The following is a 15727-nucleotide window of genomic DNA, read 5'->3' on the forward strand; positions in this document are numbered from 1 at the left end:
TAATTATAGTAAATGTTAATTTTCTATGTTTAAAGTCAAGAGCTGTGTCTCTTAACAGTAGTTAATGCACTCTGAACTTACATGAACAACTGTAATTTTATTAACTTAATACATTAACAAAGGTTAGCGTAGCGTCAGCGTTACCCAGTTTAGCTTAAAATGCATTTCCAACCGTTCTGTAAATTTCTTTTCTTTCCCTCAGAGAAACGTCAGGACAATGGAAGAGTGTACTATGTCAATCACAACACACGAACGACGCAGTGGGAGGACCCTCGAACCCAAGGGTAATCATGCCGTCCTGTCACATGACCCATGCGGTCCACAGCACATGATCTGCAGATTGAGTGTCGTCTTTAAGCGTCAATTTACCAATGTTGGGGAAGCTACTTTGAAAGTGCGAAGCTATGAGCCGCTCCAGTTGAGCTACACTTTAAAAATATAGCTGGTTACTAATGAAAAGGTAACTGGCAACCTTAAAGCTACATGCAGTACGTCACTCAAGTCAAGCAGCGCTTTTCGTCTGGCACATATGACGTTTCTCAGACGTTTAATTTTATTTTCAACTGGCGCTGAATTATGTCATGCCATGTAAGGAGCCAAAAACAGCTGCAGTGCAACTTGACAGAAAAGCGGGCGAGAGTTGGCTAAAATTGGCAGCTTTAATCTGATTGGCTGATGGCCCTGCTATGCCAGGATGTGTGTTCGCCACCCACTTGGAAACCAAGTTCTGTTTGCTGTCAAAATAAGCGCTTCTGAGGAAGTCAGAATCTAGTCACTGGATATGAGTGACTAGCATATGTCGCTTGTTATCGCGTGAGAAATTAATTGCTTTACATGTTAGTCAGAAGGCCACTTCCTGTCTAAGATGGTGTTTTTTGCCTTGCAGTGTGTTGAATCACACTGTTTATGCCTAGTAGGGTTGTGACGGTGAGGAAATTTTCCCACCGGATAATCGACAAGTGATAACACCGGTAACACCAGGGGGAGGGAGGAGGGTAGTTCGAGTTTTCCCTCTTTCCTTCGCTTTTAAAAGAGCTTCGCTTTTTACTTTACTTTCGAATTAGTGGCAATTTGGCATCAATTGATGGAACGGACAACAACAAAACAGTACAATGACCAACTCGCTTAACAAAACGAATATGCTATAGGCCAAATATAAAATAACTACTGCTGCCAAACGATTAATCGCATCCAAAATAAAATATTAAAATATTATGTATATATAAATACACACACATGCAGAAAATATTTACATGTCTATATTTATATTCAAATAATTTATATTATAAATAAATATTTAATATATAAAATTTTTATATATATATACATGCATGTGTGTGTATTTATATACATAATAAATATACACAGCACACGTTCATATATTATGTAAACAAAAACGTTTATTCTGGATGCGATTAATCATTTGACAGCACTAAATATAACACATAACCTACACAGTTTAAGTATGAAAAAAAAAAAAAATCAGCAAACACGGTGGAATTAAATAAATAAGATACGAATGTTTAAAAAAAAAACAACTTCACCTGAGATAAACGGCAAAATTGAACAGGTTTCAAAATAAAATTCAAATAGGCGCTTTTGCATTTCGTTTGGAAACTAAATCTTCCGCCATCGTGTGTCTTTCTTATCTCACTCTTATCCCGAGATCAAAGGCCCCTGCTGCTGATCTGTGCACGCTGCATTGAGCAGCCACGTTCAGTTTTTAATGGTATTGTCTGTTCTCTAACTGAACAAAAATATTTGGAATTATTTCTTACTAGATAAAATCAAAACGAGTTTGGGGGACGGTGTGACGTTACACCGCAGCAAGCCTAAAAAAGCTGCGTTATTTTTAAGGTAGCTGCCTGCTCAACCAAAACGAATAGCGCACACTCTCAAACTCATCTTTATTTTGACATTGTTTATTTGTTCATTGCGTTTCCGATTATCCTGAAGCAGGTCATGTTATGTAGTGTTAAGCGTCCAGCAGGGTGCGCTGCTCTCACTGCCCTCCTCCGTTTGCAGGATGATCCAGGAGCCGCCCCTGCCGCCCGGCTGGGAGATGAAGTACACGGCAGAGGGGGTGCGATACTTTGTGGACCACAATTCTCGCACCACCACCTTTAAAGACCCCCGGCCAGGCTTTGAGTCAGGGTAAAGATCACACACGCTGTAGCTCAGACTGCATGCTCTGATTGAATGTGAAGGCCGGAGACTGTAGATCAAGCACCTGATGGTAACGGGTTCACCGCAGCTCTCCTGTTTGTGGACGCTTCAAACACTCTTACATGGGTTTCTCAGTATCTAGACAGCAGATGGTCGATGCAGTGTAGGTGTATGACTCATGATAAAGATTCAGTTTCATATAAACTATACATACTCTAGTTTGGAATAATTACGATTTTACAATGTTTTTTTAGATCTTATGCGCACCATGGCTGCATTTATTTGATCAAATATTCAGTAATATTGTGAAATATTATTATAATTTAAAAGAACTGTTCTATGTTCAAATATTTTTGCATTGTAATTTATTTCTGTGATCTGCAGCTGTATTTTCAGCATCGTCACTCCAGTCTTCAGAGTCGCATGATCTTCAGAAATCACTCTAATATACTGATTTACTGCTCAAGAACTGTTTGGGGTTAGACAAAAAAAGGAAAGAAATGAATACTTTTATTCAGCAATGATGCATTTAATTGATTGAAAGTGACAGTAAAGACATTTATAATGTTACAAAAGATTTCTATTTCAAATAAATGCTGTTCTTCTGAACTTCAGAAAACATTTACAATAATAACGAGCAAATCAGCGTATTAGAGCGACTTTTGAAAGATCATGTGACGGACAACTCAGCAATACATTATATATTTTAAAATAGAAAACACTTCTTTTTAAATTGTAATAGTATTTCACAATATTACTGTTTGTACTGTGAGCAGAAGAGACTTTGTTAAAAACATTCATCCTAATTATTCCCCACTTTTGACTGGTCGTGTTGAATTAGTTTATTGTATATCCTCTCACAGAATATTAGAGTAATTTGTTTCTCTCATGCATCTTTTTGCTGTCTTCGATGTCGTTCCTCAGTTTCCCTCTTTCTGAAGTGAACTTTGGTTAACAGCTGTTCAATCAACTTTTTGTATTCTATCCATTTCTTTTCTTTTTATTTGTTATACAATTAACAAAAGCAAAAAAGGCCTCTAACAGTAGCTTGCTCTATTTTATTTTTTCTATTTTGTCTGTTTTCTTTTTATTTATTATATAATAATATATAATATATAAAATCCTTGCTACGTGTACTGCGTTAAGCTAACAGACTTGTTATAGCACTCTTTTGTTGATTTTGATTTCTTCCATTGTCCACATTTGGATAAAAGCATCTGCTAAATGACTAAATGTAAGACGACCTGTAAATTACAATTCTTTCTCTGATCTGTCACTTTGACCTGTTTATGGAAGCGGTGACTTTATTCTGCCGCTTGTCTTCATGGCTCATGTGGATCACATCTGAGGCGCCACACTCATGGAATAAATGACATCTGATGTGCTCATAGTGCTCTGTTTGCTGTTTAGCTCAAGACAGGGCGGCTCTCCGGGTGCGTACGACCGCAGCTTCAGGTGGAAATATCACCAGTTCCGCTTCTTGTGTCATGTGAGTTGTTCAGGTCTTGAGCTAGTGCTACATTTTTGTCATTTAGCATCAGCAAGTTAATGCATGGCCTGCTATTTCTTCTCTCTCTTCACAGTCCAACGCGCTGCCCAGTCACGTGAAGATCTCCGTATCCCGACAGACTCTCTTTGAGGACTCGTTTCAACAGGTGAGTATGACAAACCAAACTGGTCCCCGAATTATTAGTGAAGAAGTGAAGTGACATGCTGCCAAGTATGGTGACCCATACTCTGAAATCATGCTCTGCATTTAACCCATCCAACGTGCACACACACACACACACACACACAGCAGTGAACACACACACACACACACACACAGCAGTGAACACACACCGTGAACACACACACACACACACACCGTGAACACACACACACACACACACACACACACCGTGAACACACACCCGGAGCAGTGGGCAGCCAGTGCTGCGGCGCCCGGGGAGCAGTTGGGGGTTCTTGCTCAAGGGCACCTCAGTCGTGGTATTGAGGGTGGAGAGAGCGCTGGACATTCTGTCACAGTTTCTTCACGTTAAACCAAACTTTTATTTTGACGGGTTGTTGCGAAGACCTTTAAGTTTCCGCAAAAGAAACGGTAAAATGTTTCTAGAGATTGTTCATGTGTTCATGTACTCGTAGGCTGAAAATGCCACGTTTCAAAAAAAGTAGTAAGCAAAACCACACGTCTGTGCCATTCATTCACACAGAGACACGCAAACATGCAGGATTCATATTTAAATAGTATTTTTTGGCTTAATATTCACAGACACTAGTCCATATCGCGTTTTAATTAAAGTACACTGATCTACTTTTGATGCATTCATCCAAAATTTGACACATTCTGTGACATTCCGCGTTATACAGTAATTTCCATTTTTACGACTGAATTCTGCGATTTAGCATTTTCCGCATCGCAGAAATCATAGGGCCCTATTTATGTTTATCATTCTTGGTGTGGAGAGGCCTTAAAGGGATAGTTCACCCAAAAATGAAAATTCTGTCATTAATTACTCCTCCCGTAAGACCTGCGTTCATCTTCAGAAGACAAATTAAGATATTTTGATGAAATCTGAGAGCTCTCTGACCTCTGATATAATTTTATTTTGATGACCTGAGGTGGACAAGCAACATTTCTAAACAAAGTTTTCACATTTTCTTTTTGCTGACACCTTTCTAATGAGAATGGCGTGGTGTTTCCTCTCAGATCATGAACATGAAGCCGTATGACCTGCGCCGGAGGCTCTACATCATCATGAGAGGAGAGGAGGGGCTGGATTACGGAGGAATAGCCAGGCAAGTTCAGTGTGAGCTCCTGTGGCGTCTCGTTTCTGGTTTGGGGGCGGCTGTGGTGTAACTTTGCTCGTTGGTGTCTGGAGCTCGTAGTTGTCTTCCTGTGTCTGTGTCTGTCTCCTGCGTCCTGTCAGTGGTTTTACCCTATGGTAGGTTACGTCATGTTGTTCTACCACAGGGTAGAACCACGGACCGGATGTCTGGAGGTGTCTGCGTCGACCAAACCACCCCCACCCCCAATCATCCTTTGCCCCTAAAGCTTCTGTCCAAACACCCCTGGGGTCAAAGGTCAGGGCTTGGGTTCTGTTGTACTGCTTATGATTTAATGTGTGTTTGTGCTGTCTTCATCTTCATCACTTTATGTTGCACCTGCACTGTTTTTACATACAGAATAAGCTGAAACGTCACTTTTTGTGGCATTTTCTTGTCTGGGAATTTCTTTAATTCTTATATAGTAGAAGTGAGTACTGTCCATCAAATTGTGTTTCATTTGTTTTTCACTTTTAATAATTGTTTTGATTCAGATTTGTATTCTACAAAATGTTCCCTTGTGACCCTGGACCACAAAATAAAAGTCATAAGGGTCAGTTTTTTTGAAATTGAGATTTATAGATCCTCTGAAAGCTGAATGAATAAGCTTTCCATTGATGTATGGTTTGTTAGGATACGACAATATTTACAATAATTTACAAAATATCTTCATGGAACATGATCTTAATATCCTAATGATTTTTGCATAAAAGAGAAATGTATAATTCTGACCCATACAGTATTGTTGGCTATTACTACAAATATACCTGTGCTACTCATGACTGCTTTTGTGCTCAGGGTCACATTTGTGTGTTGTTTTTTTTCTGTAAGTTTGTTTTCATTTGGTTTTGTTAGCGTCCCTCACAAGTGTCTCACAGAATGATTGTGCCTTTCTTTACAAAACTGAAATTGGTAAAAACATAACTGTTTTTTAATGAAGGAGTTGGAGTGAATAGTGAAGGAAAGACAGCCAAAATGTGTCCAGCATACATAGATATATTAACATACTGTGTTTTAAAAGCTTCCCAGGATGCATCTCATGAAGTTGATTGACAGAATGCAGTATGAGTATGTAGAGCTGCATGTGGGTTATTTCATAGTTTTATGACTTTACTGCTTTTCTAAAATGTGGGAAATAATATTAATAATAAAAATAAATGAAAAGAAAGTTAAGTTACAATGTTCCTGAATTGGTATTTCCTTTGCTGTTGTTAACAAGTTTTCTGTTCTTTCCCATGACTCTCATAAGTAGTTGTGTCTTTTGTAAAGAAACAGGCTTCTGTCAGGCCTCAAACAATTCAATGTTCCCTTTACTGTAGACATCTGTTGAATACTTTCATAAATCATTCCTAATAAGCTACATACTGATTTGTACGTTTTCAAAGAATTCCCCAAACTATTTTTATTTTTGTGTAATGTGCCAACACAGTTTGTCAATCTTTAGCTGGTATTGTAATGTGATGTTACTGACGTTATGTTTGGTATTTCTGTCTGTAGGGAGTGGTTTTTCCTGCTGTCTCATGAGGTGTTGAACCCCATGTACTGTCTGTTTGAGTACGCCGGTAAAAACAACTACTGTCTGCAGATTAACCCTGCTTCTTCCATCAACCCCGACCACCTCACCTACTTCCGCTTCATCGGCCGCTTCATTGCCATGGTGAGACCCCTTAAGACTAGTAGCTTCCCTCAGCATTAAACTAAACTCTCTTTCAGTCTGTGTTTCTGTACATCTGGTTGCGTGTGAACCTCATGGCATGAGAATGAAATCATTGTGTTTTGATATAGTGACTGGTCTTATATTAAGATCTGGACCGAACACAAGCACTTCCTCTAATGCAGAATATCATAGTGATTCTCTATGCTGTGCGTTACAGTTTTCCTCAGCCCTTGTGTTTCTCCTGTTTTGTGCAACAGACTGTGACTCGGGGTGCCTGTGTTTGTTTTGGAGATCATTCCCACAGCTCTGTGCGGTTACATTAAACAGTCAGCTGTCCCTTTACAACAAAAGCACATTTATATAGAGTGTATATAGAGTGTGAGAGAAGAGAATTGAAGAAAAGCTAAACTTGTATTTAATGATATTACTCGGAGTAATGAGAATCATCAATTTTGTGAATGTTTGCACACGCGTTATTTATGAATGATTGGAATTTATTAATATACACACATTTAAAATCAAATCTGAGGTTTACAAGTGTTTGTGAATCCAGAGGACAGTTTTCCATTTCATGTGAAAATTACGCTGAATATACTCATATACTTAAAAACGTTCCATGATTTTTACATTATGGTCGTATGATAATATACCACACTGTTAAATTAGAGACGAGTTTAGCATCACAGTCCAGATACACTCAGAAGCAAGATTCATATGTCCTGTTCCAGTCAGAAAACATGATTATTTATTTGTTCAGTCTCTTTAGTATTATCTAACACAGATCGCTCAAAATAATGAAGCATTTCTAAGACAATGTTATGGTTTCGTTATTGCAGGTTAAACTGTTATTGCAGCCATGTGTTATCATGACAAACATTTATTTATGGTGACCTTTGAAATGGGTTCCAACAATACCCTAATGACTCTTGAAATTGGGCTTGATACAATGCAAACACATTTAAAGAGACATGAATGCTTATAATAGCCAACCGTTCACCCTCCAGCCATGAAGTCATACTGTATTTGCAGCCCTGAAAACAGATTCATCTGAAAGCTGGAGCGTATGTGTGAAATCTTGCATGCTGCAATAAAAAACAATGTTGGTCCTAAATTTAAACAGGATTGGATGAAAATCAACTGTTAATTATCCATGGCTGATCAATTGATGAATCCCTAGCTGATGCGTGGATTTGTTCTTGAAATTAATTTTAAAGCAGAAATATGCAATGTGGTCTCAATTAATGTGAGCTTTTAAAAGCTGCATTCATAATAATTCTAGAATAATAAGCAAAATCCTTTTTAAATCAGATTTAGATACCATGCAACATTTAGGACATGTCGAATTCCCAGGAGTATGTAATTAAACCCAAATTAACAGTTCTATTTTTTCATTAAATGTTGCAGTGTTACAATTACATATACATTATATAAATATATAATTGTTTTTAACAGTAAGATTTTTAATGTAAAGTCTCTTCTGCTCACCAAGCCTGCATTTTTGTTATCCAAAGTACAGCAAAAACAGTACAATTTTGAAATATTTTTACTATTTAAAACAGTTTTCTGTTTAAATATATTTTAAAATGTAATTTATTCCTTAACCCTAACCAAATTAAAAAATATGATCTTTAAATAAAAATAAGAAAAATTTACACATCCTGTTCAAAAGACGTTCCTGTTCATTTCAAACAGGCAATTTTCAAAATTATTAACATATTTGCATAGTCTGCAAGGGGTATCTTATGAGCACAACTGTGTGTGTGTGTGTGTGTATAGATAAGACTGGGCAAAAGGTTGTCTAATAACCAAACAAGTCTCAATCTTTCTTCTCCAGCATCCTGTCATATACCATAATAGGGAAGAAAAGACCTGAACTACTATATTTGTTTTATGACCTCTGACCTGTGATTGGCTCTCTGCAGGCATTGTATCATGGGAAGTTCATTGACACGGGCTTCACTCTGCCCTTCTACAAGCGCATGCTTAACAAGAAACCCACCCTGAAAGACCTGGAGTCCATCGACCCTGAGTTTTACAACTCCATCATGTGGGTCAAGTGAGTATCGAGACTGCAGACTGCACTCGCTGACGTCAGTCCAAACAAACATTGATGCTGATGTGCGTTCACAGAGAGAATGATCTGGAAGAGTGCGGCGTGGAGCTGTACTTCGCTCAGGACATGGAGATTTTGGGCAAGGTGACGACACATCAGCTGAAGAACGATGGAGAAAATGAACTGGTCACTCTGGACAACAAGGAGGAGTACATTAGGTACAGATGCCCCATGTTTAGATGATACCAGTATAACTAGCCAGTTAAATGTTTTTTATGTTAGAATACTTATCTAATTCCAGTTTAATACACAACTCTGTTTGAGAAACCTGTTTGAAAACGGTCATTATTTTTGCAACTCAGTCTGGTGCTGCTAGTGATGCAGGAACTCCACACGTTTAACTTCCTTTATTCACCTTTTTCAATTCTGAAACTTTTTTTGTGTCATTTAAAGGGGTTATGAACTGCCTGTCGTTTTTATTTTGTACTGTTCTCTGAGGTCCCCTTATAATGTTAACAAGATTTTTACATCAAAAATTAGAAGTAATAAGCTATTTTCTGTCCTGTTTTTAACCCTGCTCTGTTTGAATAGTCGCGGAGGATTGTAGGCTCTGAAGTAAACGCCCGCTGATATGATTGGCTAATAGTTGTGTATGTTTGACATTAAATAACTCAATGCATATCAAACAATCTCTTTAAGAGACAAAACAATAGTGCCCATGCAATGAAATCAGTTACTTACACTTGTGTTGCGACATTACTGTCGAATCCAGTATAGTCGTCTTTTAGTTTCAATCTTTCTGAAAATCCTGTGTCAAATTGTGCCTCGTTTGTAAACGAATCTGCGGTAAAATGAAGGATTGAGTTGTTACTGACGTGATCTGGATCTTCATTAAAAATAAAGTTCATTCACTCTTTCCTAACATTGAGATCAGAAAGAAGGCAACGCAAACACTTTTTTTTCCTCATCTTGGCACTGCATAGCATCTTGTTGTCTTCTGAGCATCTTCATCGTTTGGTTTCTGTCTAGACCTGAGTGTTCGCCCCGTATAAACATCTACTACGTAGAATCGGTGGGCGGGGCTAAACAGTCCGTGATGTTGAATCTGTGAGTGGGGTTAAACAGGCAGAGACGTAGAATCGGTGGGTGGGGCTTAACAGTCCATGATGTTGAATCTGTGAGTGGGGTTAAACAGTCTGATATGTTTAATCGGTAGACAGGGTTAAACAGGCAGTGACGTAGAATCGGTGGGCGGGGCTTAACAGTCCATGATGTTGAATCTGTGAGTGGGGTTAAACAGGCAGTGATGTAGAATCGGTGGGTTGGGCTTAACAGTCCATGATGTTGAATCTGTGAGTGGGGTTAAACAGGCAGAGACGTAGAATCGGTGGGCGGGGCTAAACAGTCCGTGATGTTGAATCTGTGAGTGGGGTTAAACAGGCAGAGACGTAGAATCGGTGGGCGGGGCTTAACAGTCCATGATGTTGAATCTGTGAGTGGGGTTAAACAGTCTGATATGTTTAATCGGTAGACAGGGTTAAACAGGCAGTGACGTAGAATCGGTGGGCGGGGCTTAACAGTCCATGATGTTGAATCTGTGAGTGGGGTTAAACAGGCAGAGACGTAGAATCGGTGGGTGGGGCTTAACAGTCCATGATGTTGAATCTGTGAGTGGGGTTAAACAGGCAGAGACGTAGAATCGGTGGGCGGGGCTTAACAGTCCATGATGTTGAATCTGTGAGTGGGGTTAAACAGGCAGAGACGTAGAATCGGTGGGCGGGGCTTAACAGTCCATGATGTTGAATCTGTGAGTGGGGTTAAACAGGCAGAGACGTAGAATCGGTGGGCGGGGCTTAACAGTCCATGATGTTAAATCTGTGAGTGGGGTTAAACAGGCAGAGACATAGAATCGGTGGGTGGGGCTTAACAGTCCGTGATGTTGAATCTGTGAGTGGGGTTAAACAGTCTGATATGTTTAATCGGTAGACGGGGTTAAGCAGGCAGTGACGTAGAATCGGTGGGCGGGGCTTAACAGTCCGTGATGTTGAATCTGTGAGTGGGGTTAAACAGGCAGAGACATAGAATCGGTGGGTGGGGCTTAACAGTCCGTGATGTTGAATCTGTGAGTGGGGTTAAACAGTCTGATATGTTTAATCGGTAGGCGGGGTTAAACAGGCAGTGACGTAGAATCGGTGGGCGGGGCTTAACAGTCCATGATGTTGAATCTGTGAGTGGGGTTAAACAGTCTGATATGTTTAATCGGTAGGCGGGGTTAAACAGGCAGTGATGTAGAATCGGTGGGCGGGGCTTAACAGTCCGTGATGTTGAATCTGTGAGTGGGGTTAAACAGGCAGAGACATAGAATCGGTGGGCGGGGTTAAACAGTCCGTGACGTAGAATCGGTGGGGTGGGGGGGGCTAAACGGCAGTGACGTAGAATCGGTGGGCGGGGCTTAACAGTCACTAGGTGTGTTCGACTTGAAGCGCTGCACAGAATGATCAGTGTATGACATCACAGTACCGCGAGAGTCATAAGAGAGCAGACGAATCCTTATGCTTTCGAATAGCTCTTGCGGCACTTTGATTCAAGTCAAACACACCTAATGATGTGTCCTGTCCATCAATGAAATCAATATAAGTTAATATTTGGTTCACACCAAAGACGATAACTTTAAAGGTAACGATAAAGATACAGTTCTAAAAATCGTTCTCAATATTAAAGAATAGCAGAGTCCACACCACAGCTATGACGATAAAGGCACAGAGAAACGATATCGTTAGAATCACTTTCAGAACGATTTTTTCCAGCTGATGAACGATACAACCATTGACAGCCAATCAGAATCAATCCTGCTATCTCGAGCTGGAGAATTTAAAGCGGCAGACGAGCTTGCGCTGAGAATAAACAGATGATATCGTTTGTTGGTGTGGACGCTAATATCGTTATCTTTATAGCTATCGTTCTTTGTGTGAACGGGGCTTAACGAGAAAGTTTTGAGTTCTGAAACCGGATGTTTTTATAGTACAATGGCCTCTTATATTCAACTCAATTCAAGTTTATTTGTATAGCACTTTTCATGATACAAATCGTTGCAAAGCAGCTTTACAGAAAAATGTACGTTTCTACATTATATTTAGGAGTAGGTTATTAGTGGTGACTATGGCAGAAATGTACAGTAAAAAAATCATGCAGTTAGTTACAAATTACACGTAATCAAACAGACGGTGAACACTGTTAACAGCAATGATTATATGTTGCGATGAATCAAAATTTGGTAGTTTTATATGTTGTTCCAGGGTTAGCATCATCCTAGGTCTTCTGGGGGGTTGGCATCATCTCTTCTCAGATCTTCGTAAGGGTTGGATCCAGACTGAAGCTTGTGTCTTATATGTGAAAAGATCAAGGAAATTAGTTTTTTCAGTTCATGACCCCTTTAAAATGGATTGTTCCTTTAACACAGTGATTGTAAACTCTTTCCTGCAGTCTGCTCACTGACTGGCGCTTCACACGCGGGGTGGACGAGCAAACGAAAGCCTTCCTGGATGGGTTCAATGAAGTTGTGCCTCTGGAGTGGTTGCGTTATTTTGATGAGAAAGAGCTGGAGGTGGGTGTTTTAGTATTTTTAGCAAGGACTTGACATAAAGTGTAATTAAAAAACCCTTGTCTATATAGAGACACAAATGTTGAGGAAACGGATGTGAATAACAGTGTGGTCAAGTTTGGACTTGTTTTAGGCGTACTGATGTTATCTTTATCAGGTTGTGAGGTTGATGGTGTGTGATTGTTTCTTGCTCCAGCTCATGTTGTGTGGGATGCAGGAAATCGATCTGAACGACTGGCAGAAGAGCACCATCTATCGGCATTATACCAAAAACAGCAAGCAGATCCACTGGTTCTGGCAGGTAATTCAGTCTCGGGTGTTTTTAAGCACTCACAGCCACTGCTCCTGTCTCTCTCTTTTTAATATATACTATATATTTCATTATGTGTCACACAGGTGGTAAAGGAAATGGACAATGAAAAGAGAATTCGCCTCCTGCAGTTCGTCACAGGAACTTGTCGCCTGCCGGTTGGAGGCTTTGCCGAACTGATAGGTAGAGTTATAATATCACACACAACAGATCCATGTGTCATACAGTACAGTAGGAAATCACTGCATGCTCTCAACATGTCAGATGGCTTTATATTTTATATATGCTTATTTATATTAGGGCTGTCAAAATTAACACTTTAATAACGCAAATTAATTTAACGGCACTAATTGTATTAACGCAGCGCACATTTTCTGTTTGACCCGTGGCCTAACCCGTAGTTGGAGAAATGGAGATGCATTGTGTCCTACTTAGCGACTTTTTTTTTTCTCCTTCAAAAAAGTGCCTAGCGACAGATCTTTAGGGTTGGCCCAAACCTTATTTAGTGTCTGAGACTCGCCGGTACTACGAGGTCTTGCTGTCCCAGTGCGCACGCACACCTCGCTCTCTCTGCGAGAGGAGCAGCGCTTTCAGTTAAACACAGATATTATGCTGCTTCTCTAATTTTACATGCAAGTATAGCCGAAATCACAGCACAGCTATTGTCATTATCTTATGTGTATTTGATTTCATCAGGCGACGGCTCGATTATCAGGAGTTTTGTGCAGATTAACATCTTGGAAGGGAGAGCTGAGTCTTAATGAGCCACGTTTTAGTCACTATTTCATATTCATTCTGTTGCCTGACAACAGAAACAGTCAAATATATCAATGAAAACCATTTTATTGAGAATTTAGCTGCATCAAAATACAGTATGTGGGTGCAGAGAGGCAAACAAATGTAATAATAAATAATAAATGTACATTTTGCATGTTCAGAAGAAGTGAGCTGCCCTGTCCTGTGAAAATGTAAACAGGTTTGTCAGTAAATTGCTCCGTGCAAAGAAAGAGAAGTAATGGGAACCTGGTATTTCTTTTTCATGTGTCTAATAGACATGAACAATTTCTTTGAAAAATATCTGTGACCTTTGAAATAGGTCTAGTCTTCATGCTCTGTTGACTATGGTTTCAATGATAATAAACATACATTTGCATAAAGCATCTATATTTTTCCATGCCCATGTTGATTAGACTATTAAAAACTTGAAAAGTATTCATGTAAAGTACATTCAGAACAAATAAAAATGTGCGATTAATCAGGAGTTAACTCGTGACAATCATGTGATTAATCGTGATTAAATAGTTTAATCGATTGACAGCCCTAATTTATATATGTATATATATGTGTGTATGAAGTTTTTAGTTTTATTGGCACTGTCCAAACCTTAAACTTTTAAAAAAGTAATTGAGTGTGTGAAAAGATGGTCAAACTAAATATCATATGAGCTAAATACAAATATGGTTTTTATTAAATGATAAACTTAAAAAAAAAAACTATTTATTGGATTTTCTTCTTCTTACAGTAACTAAATTAGTTTTGAGTCTTCCCAGCATGCAGCTTTGAGCTCGTCACATGTGACCTGTGTTAGTCCTCACTGTGGGCCTGCAAATCGTTTTAATAGTTCCTCTTTTGATGATCTTGTTGTTTAGGAAGTAACGGGCCACAGAAGTTCTGCATAGACAAAGTGGGGAAGGAAACCTGGCTGCCTAGAAGTCACACCTGGTGAGTCTCTGAATCCCAAAGACGGTACAAACTCTTTTCACAGAAGTGTGTTTGTGCTCATCCGTCCTGCCTTATAATTTCAGCTTTAATCGTCTGGATCTGCCGCCCTATAAGAACCTGGAGCAGCTCCGAGAAAAGCTTCTGTTCGCCATCGAGGAAACCGAGGGATTCGGACAAGAGTGACGAGACTGCTTATATCTCGGGACAGGACCAGCTAAATAATTAATTTCTTTTGAACAGGCCATTAATGTGGACTGAATGAACTGTTGATTAGACTTACAGCAGATTTACATTTCAAACACTAGTTCACCTAAAGATGAAAACGCACCTCATTTCTTCACCCCACGTCACTCCAAACCGATGCGCTGTTATTTTTCTGTGCAACACAAAGGAAGAGTTTGGAGAAGAGATGCGTACAGATTCTTCTCACTGTAGCGCTTGTCTTCCACTGAATAAATAACAGCATGCTGGGACGTAATGACATGAGGATGAGCGAACAACTGCTTCATTTTTGGGTTAACTGTGGAGCTGAGACCCTGATGGACCAGCAGCAGATAAATGATATGTTTGAATGTAATAGTTCATTTGGTAAATTCAGGGGATGATGATTTCACCTTACATTTCTATGCAGAGAAAGCAATGCAAATTATGACACAGTTCACAGCATAACCAGATTTGTAAATCAAGTCAAAATGAATTCCCTGAATTGCCTGAATCAAAACGTAATCGATCCTGATTTTCCAGTGTGAGGGGAAATTCTCAAACTCCCTGCTTATAGTGCAGCATCCCATACAGAAATATTACTACTACTAATAAAATAAATCTGCAGCAAATGTTCAGTTGCAGATGGGCCGCAGCGCTGGGGCTCGTGGGTCGTATCTGTGTGTGTATACGCACTGGAAGACCACTGAGAGGAGAGAGAAAATAACTGTTTTAAAGAGACTGAGCAGACGTGATTTCATTATTTTGGGACATGCCATGCAACACTGTATATAGCTCAAATAAACACAGTCTGTGGATGATTTTAAATATTAAAAAAAGCTTTAAAATCTTCTTCAGTTTGTTTGGTATTTATATGCACTTTTTTTTTTTTGCTGTCCATAATACTTCTGTCACTGCTAGCATCTGAACAAGCAACTATTGATTTTTTTTTACAAGATTATTTTCAAGTTTATTGTTAATTCTGATGGAAACTATATGGGAGCACATGATATGAAATTCAGTGCATTTACCGCAAGTTTTCCATAATTACTAAAGGACCATCTACTCTTATGCTCTTACATCTTTAGATTTGCAGTTATGCGTTTCTATGACAACACTATTAAGGAAGAAATGAATCGTGTGATTTGAATAATAAAGTAACAGTTGTTATGCGTATAAATCTATTTAAAT

At 39.2% G+C, this 15727-nt stretch overlaps 1 protein-coding gene across 5 annotated transcripts in view; it reads left to right on the forward strand.

Moving 5' to 3' along the window:
- The window catches only part of LOC306868536 (NEDD4-like E3 ubiquitin-protein ligase WWP2), a 77269-nt gene extending 61866 nt beyond the window's left edge, over nucleotides 1-15403 (forward strand). For 2 of the 5 annotated variants that reach the window (XM_079414752.1, XM_079414755.1), the window contains 13 exons: nucleotides 203-284; nucleotides 2026-2154; nucleotides 3577-3655; nucleotides 3750-3821; nucleotides 4877-4965; nucleotides 6490-6649; nucleotides 8572-8705; nucleotides 8780-8920; nucleotides 12186-12306; nucleotides 12500-12604; nucleotides 12700-12796; nucleotides 14263-14335; nucleotides 14419-15403. In XM_079414752.1, the coding sequence (XP_079270878.1) occupies nucleotides 203-284; nucleotides 2026-2154; nucleotides 3577-3655; nucleotides 3750-3821; nucleotides 4877-4965; nucleotides 6490-6649; nucleotides 8572-8705; nucleotides 8780-8920; nucleotides 12186-12306; nucleotides 12500-12604; nucleotides 12700-12796; nucleotides 14263-14335; nucleotides 14419-14518 (1382 nt within the window). In that variant the 3' untranslated portion in view covers nucleotides 14519-15403. Of the gene's footprint in view, nucleotides 1-202; nucleotides 285-2025; nucleotides 2155-3576; nucleotides 3656-3749; nucleotides 3822-4876; nucleotides 4970-6489; nucleotides 6650-8571; nucleotides 8706-8779; nucleotides 8921-12185; nucleotides 12307-12499; nucleotides 12605-12699; nucleotides 12797-14262; nucleotides 14336-14418 lie in introns of all 5 variants that reach the window. The other 3 variants (XM_079414751.1, XM_079414753.1, XM_079414754.1) reach the window with 3 other exon arrangements.
- Nucleotides 15404-15727: the final 324 nt, after the last annotated feature.

This window comes from Barbus barbus, assembly GCF_936440315.1.
Source record: "Barbus barbus genome assembly, chromosome: 50".
NCBI classification, from domain to species: Eukaryota; Metazoa; Chordata; class Actinopteri; order Cypriniformes; family Cyprinidae; genus Barbus; species Barbus barbus.